Source organism: Limulus polyphemus, unplaced genomic scaffold (assembly GCF_000517525.1).
Source record: "Limulus polyphemus unplaced genomic scaffold, Limulus_polyphemus-2.1.2 Scaffold1440, whole genome shotgun sequence".
Taxonomy (NCBI): domain Eukaryota; kingdom Metazoa; phylum Arthropoda; class Merostomata; order Xiphosura; family Limulidae; genus Limulus; species Limulus polyphemus.
The window spans coordinates 73,160-79,127 of NW_013667050.1; the positions used below are offsets into that span (position 1 = coordinate 73,160).

General features: G+C 33.7%; 1 protein-coding gene across 1 annotated transcript in view; it reads right to left on the reverse strand.

Moving 5' to 3' along the window:
* Positions 1 to 5,968, reverse strand: part of LOC106463578 (guanine nucleotide-binding protein G(o) subunit alpha-like) — a 97,908-nt gene that overhangs the window by 52,292 nt on the left and 39,648 nt on the right. Inside the window, exon 4 of the mRNA XM_022391108.1 lies at positions 552 to 712. Within this exon, the coding sequence (XP_022246816.1) occupies positions 552 to 712 (161 nt within the window). The remainder of the gene's footprint in view (positions 1 to 551; positions 713 to 5,968) is intronic.

The following is a 5,968-nucleotide window of genomic DNA, read 5'->3' on the forward strand; positions in this document are numbered from 1 at the left end:
GGGATTCAAACCCGCGACCCGCAGATTGCGAGTCGAGTGCCCTAACCACCTGGCCATGCCAGACCTAACGGATTCTAATTATTACAAGTTTTAGCGTATTGATTTCGGATAATAAGTATTTGTAGTTAATTTAGTGTATACAGAAATGTCTTCATTAATTTCAAAAGTTATTTTAGACTTACCTTAAGACTAATCTGTACAATAGGTAACATTTGATCGGAAGTTCTTAAATAATGCACACTTTATAATTATTATTCTGATACATATATAGTTAACAGCTTGTGATCAAAAGTTTTTAAATAATACACACTTTATAGCGTATTATGTCTGCGGACTTATACCGCTAGAAACCGGGTTTTGATACCAGTGGTGGGTAGAGCACAGTTAGCCCTTTGTGTAGCTTTGTGCTTAATAACAAACAACAACACACTTTGTAATTGTTATTGTTCTGTCACATATATATTTCACAGCTTGTGATCAGAAATTCTTAACATTACACACTTAATAATAGTTATTGTTCTGTTATATGTGTATTTAACATATTTACTCACTATTTCGCGCTATCATTTAGCTGGTATTCATTTGAACGAAAGAAACATTCCTGAACTCCGGAGTCCGGCCATAACCTCTTCATGGCACCAAGAAGCTCATCAGAAAACGGCTCTGTGTCTTCCATCCGGGCTACTACGTCAAAAACTAGCTTTGCGTCGGCCTGCAACAGCGAAATACTCGGTTTAAACATTATTATAATTACTTGTTAGCTTTGAAAGAAACTTAACATTACTAAGATTACCAGTTTAATAGCTCATCCGAGTCCAGACGCAAAATCCCAGTTTTTAAAATACTACATTTCAAGTAATAAAATTATTCTCAATTCATCTATATAATGATTCTTACAGCTGTTTTCTACAGATAAAAACATATAAAATATCCGTTCCGTAAAATCATGTAAAAACATTTAAACCTAAAATAATAAAAAAGATAAAAATAATTACGAACATGTTTTTGTCACATGATGCGCGTTATAAGCTACAGCATTATGGTAACGAGACATGAAGAAATTAAAGTATTTAAAATAATCGCATATAGAATTGAACAGTTCCAATCTTTGCGAAAATTATCTACCGACATTTGACCCTTAGAAGTAACAATGTTTTTTTTTAATTATTTAGAATAACACCCATAAGAGTGGCTCATTTAAACCAGTTATTCCTTAATAAAGGGTATTCCATTGAACAATGGTAATATTTATGTTATCACCATGTTTAGTACATCAGTATGAATAAAACATGCAAAAGTTGTATGGTTGTCTAAAATCACCATGCTGTGGAGTTCAGAGTACTGGCTATAGAAAACTACATATATAAAATATTGTTATGTATCTGCTTGTTTGTTAATTTCCGGTGGAAATTCTTTCCCAGGAACTTCAGCGATACAAGTCCTTTCTTTATTAAACCAGTTTATTTTTCATCGATACTAACTTTAGTACACGGTAATTCCACAGTCAGCACGTTTCTCGTCACTTTAAACTTAACAACTTTTATAATACACGCTATAAATCACAGTGATTCACACACTTAACTTACCGTCACTTCTGTTCGCTTCTTTAATTAGCTCTATCTATCTCGCTGGCTTCTCTGCCAGGCTTATATACTAAGAAAGGGGGCGTCTCGAATACACTCGGGTCTTCCCAATCATTCGAGAAATTTATCACTTGTCACCAGCGTCACGTGACTTCCGCTGTCATAACAATATGTTCAATATGAAATGTGTAATATAATGCTATATGTGAACATTGGGCAAAGTTATCTGATTTTTAGACCTGTAACTGATTATATACGTGACACCATGGCAAAAAATAACAACAAAATCTCCAGCTATATGTTTGTAATCTACTTGATATATATTTGTTTCTTTATTATTATGATGTGGGATGGTTAAGATGATTGACGACTAATCTGCGGATCGTAGAATCGAAACTCATTACCAAACATGTTCGCCTTTCCAGCCATGAAGACGTTATAATGTGACTATCAATCTCACTTATCATTGGTAGAGAGTAGCCCAAGAATTGGCGGTGGGTGGTGTTGACTAACTGCATTCCCTTTAACTTATCACTTCAAAATTATAGACGCTAGAGAAAATAGCCCTCGAGTAGCTTGGCGCGAAAATTCAACACGCCATCTAATTGATTATCATTTTAAATGTATCCTACCATATGTTATCAAAACGTTGACCCAAAATCTAATATTCTCAATGATGCATGTTTCAAAATGAAATGTAGAGTCTGAGTGATCTTTATAGGAGACTTGGATGAAAACTGAGTTACGTGGAGCAATTTAACACATTTGGCTTTGCAATCATGAATTTTTCACGTAAAAAATTCATAATAGTAATAATAATAAGTAAACTACCTAAGAATACAGTTAAAAATTCGTTGCAACTATTTATTAAAGCATTTTAAGGTGATTTGGAATATCAAATGTAATAGCAAATATGTAAAAGTACACGAATTTAGGAAATTTTTAATAATTACTCATGCAGGAAAAAGTTTACTAATGAATGCTACATTTTACCAAATGTAAAAGCATCATTGCTAAGGATATATTATGTTAAATAAGTACAAATATTTCAATAGATTTAACTACGATGGTTTAAATGTGATACTATATCAATCATATTTTACGTTTGAATTACTTGAATGAAGTGGGGTTTAAAATCTGTTTTTAAAATTATTCTTGATATAATCAAGTAAATAAAGTAAAAAACATAAAACTTTTAAATTTATTGAAACCTTGTGGGAGAAAAAATCGTCAATAAATCTTTTGAATTTTGATTAATAGCTTCTTATCGTTTTTTTTTTCTTCACTAAAATGTGAACTTCCGTGAAGAAAATATGATGTATAGGCCTAATGCAGCCTAATTCCCAGTGCAACAGAATAGTTTTTTTATCGTGTTCGTCAACACTTGACATCAGTATAACTTTTAATTTCCTCTTGTAGTGTGACAATGATGATCATCAGTAAATGGGCATGTCAAGGTCTGTTCTATATATCGGTATTTTCGACTAAATATAACGAAACTTATATAATTAAATAGCTTTGGTTCGACGGTGCTGTACTGTTTGAACGTAATTTTCGGGGTATATATAGTAAAATGTCTATATGAGAAGTCAATACCAAATAAAAATCAAATTTCTCTCGATAATGGAATATTTTATCTTGAGCTCTGAAACATTTACACGTTTCTAGGCATTTGCATTGTTGTTTCTCCAGGAGTAGGGCTTGACCCAACGCGATGAGTACGTGGCTTAATGTGTAGAACCTTCTTGAAAAATTAGAAAACTATTTCAATAGTATAAGACACAAGTTAGGTTAGAGTAGATGATGATGATTGATTTTTGGGTCTGTTACAGAGGAAGGATTAATTACTGAGTCAACGAGTTTGTTAGTACTTTGTCTTTTACTGTGCAGCACACAATCGGTTCAGTTTTGTGAATACTGAGTTTGTGTTCCATCTAGAAACACGAGAAGTACTTATGATCAAGGAAAGTAACAAGCAAACGAAATTTAAAGTGTTAGCGTCTACTATGAACTTGGACCTATCATTGAGTATTTATAAAGCGAACTTATGAAACTTAAAGTTCCAGAAACGAAACATTTTCGTTATCAAAAGAACCCGTCATAAAATAGAAACCATTACACTAATATGTAAATTTTCCAAATTTGCAAGAAATTACACATTTTCTAAATGCTCTGTTTTAAAGCCAAAAATCTCACAAAATTGTACTGAACTTACTTGAAAGAGTTCTCAAAATTAATTATGCTAGTTCTTTGATTACTCCCTCCACGTTTTCTTTTTATATTAACTTTTATACTTATAGAATGTTGAGCAAATGGTCCAATGACACGGAAATTGTCCTCAAACGTGTAAAAGTCATAGCCATTTTCTGTACACTCAATGACACACATGCTAATGAGGACAAACCATCAGTGTCCTTTTTGGGCAGTGCTATTCCTTCGGAAGAAATACTGAATGTCACGTTTCCACAACGCTACAAAAGAACTATCTGCGTAAGCCCTCTCCAATTTTGAATTTATAGGCTAAATGGAATGCAGTCGGTCAAAAGAACCCACAGTCAGCTATTGGTCTACACTAATTAAATAGTGGGATTTCACTGTCAATCTTATAACGCACTCATTGCTCTAAATTTCTGAGCGCGAGTTTGTAGCAACACGACGTGAAATAGAAAAAAAAAAAAAAACTGTAACTGCCGTTGGTGATAGACTGAGGGAAAAGACGATTGGATGAGCTTTTCTGAGGTTACCGATTCCTTCAACTGTATTCAGCATTCGACTGTCTTCAATCGCATATGTTAAATATATTATAAAGTATGGCAACAAATAATTAGCTAGGGAACTACTTAACTGAAAGTCACACGAACGAATGTTATTGCTTACAACAACTATAAAGAATTGCATGTTGTTGTCTGGTGTGTCGCATTTCATACTTGTCTGTACTAACGGTGGAGTAAAAATGTAGAAAAAATCACAGTGTGCACACAAAATTGCTTATTTTACGACATTGCCAGCTCTTGGAGATTGTATTATAGTAAGGAGAACGTTCTTGCGGTAGGAATTAGGTCTTATGGTCCTTTTAGATAAGCGAACAGCATCCAGAGCAGAAAACATGTGAAGGTTTTTGCCTATCATGTCTATCAGACAGTGATGTAATTCTATTTCTACAACACTTGTGCTGTTTTAAATTGGTTTTAAGAGCAAGAATGTGACCTCGGTCATCTTTCTTGGACACTGCAGTCAATGGACTTCAATCGGAATGAACATCTTTGGGACAAGTTTAAATGTCGTATTCAGAACTGTCATCTTTTGTTCACATCTGTGAAACAGATACAGCTCATACTTCTTGACTAAGGGGCTACAATTGGAAAAGACACGTTCTGGCATTTTGAGGAACTTATGTTACGCTAAGCCCAGGATATGAACGTGGCAAAAAAGGAGTCTAGGTCTAAGCTAATACGAGATGATAGCCCTCATAACGTGTGACAAGTTAATGTAATACATAACGTATAACAGCAAATACAAATGTTTTAAAAATATTGGTACTGCAATTTATGAAGAAGTGAATCAATCATTTGGCAGCCGCTGTAGCTATAATGGTTAACGTAAGGAGCTGCGGATCGAAAGGTCCGAAGTTCGAGCTGTGGTGACCCTGAGCACGCTCCACACCTTCAGCTATCGGCATGCTATAAAAGTGGCAACCAATCTTGTTATTCGGTTCAAAGAGCTGGCCAAAGTCCTTGTGGCGGTGATGTTGGTGACTGGCTGCATTTCCTCTGATTTACAGTTCAAAATAAGAGCAGTCATTCTGGAACCCTAAAATCTCTGATCTGTCTACTTAGCCCATTTGTCGCATAAGGTGTCATTTAGGTTGAAAATTCCGATTCCTTACACATGTCATCATACAAACCCCATTCAACCCCATTCCGTTAAGGTACTATATTAGATAAAGCTTCCAGTCGTATAATTGTTGTCTTTAGCACACTGACATGGGATATTTTGCAGACTTGTAGATACTGGTTAATACCTAGGTCACGGTAAAAGTCTTAATATTCATTTGTAAGTAGAAATAAGTAAACATATTCTTAATAGTCATTTGTAAGTAGAAATAAGTAAATAAAGTCTTATGGTAATTTGCAAGTAGAAATAAGTGAGTAAAGTCTTAATAGTAATTTGCAAGTAGAAATAAATAAATAAAGACCTAATAGTAATTTGCAAGTAGAAATAAATAAATAAAGTCTTAATAGTAATTTGCAAGTAGAAATAAATAAATAAAGACTTAATAGTAATTTGCAAGTAGAAATAAATAAATAAAGTCTTAATAGTAATTTGCAAGTAGAAATAAATAAATAAAGACTTAATAGTAATTTGCAAGTAGAAATAAGTGAGTA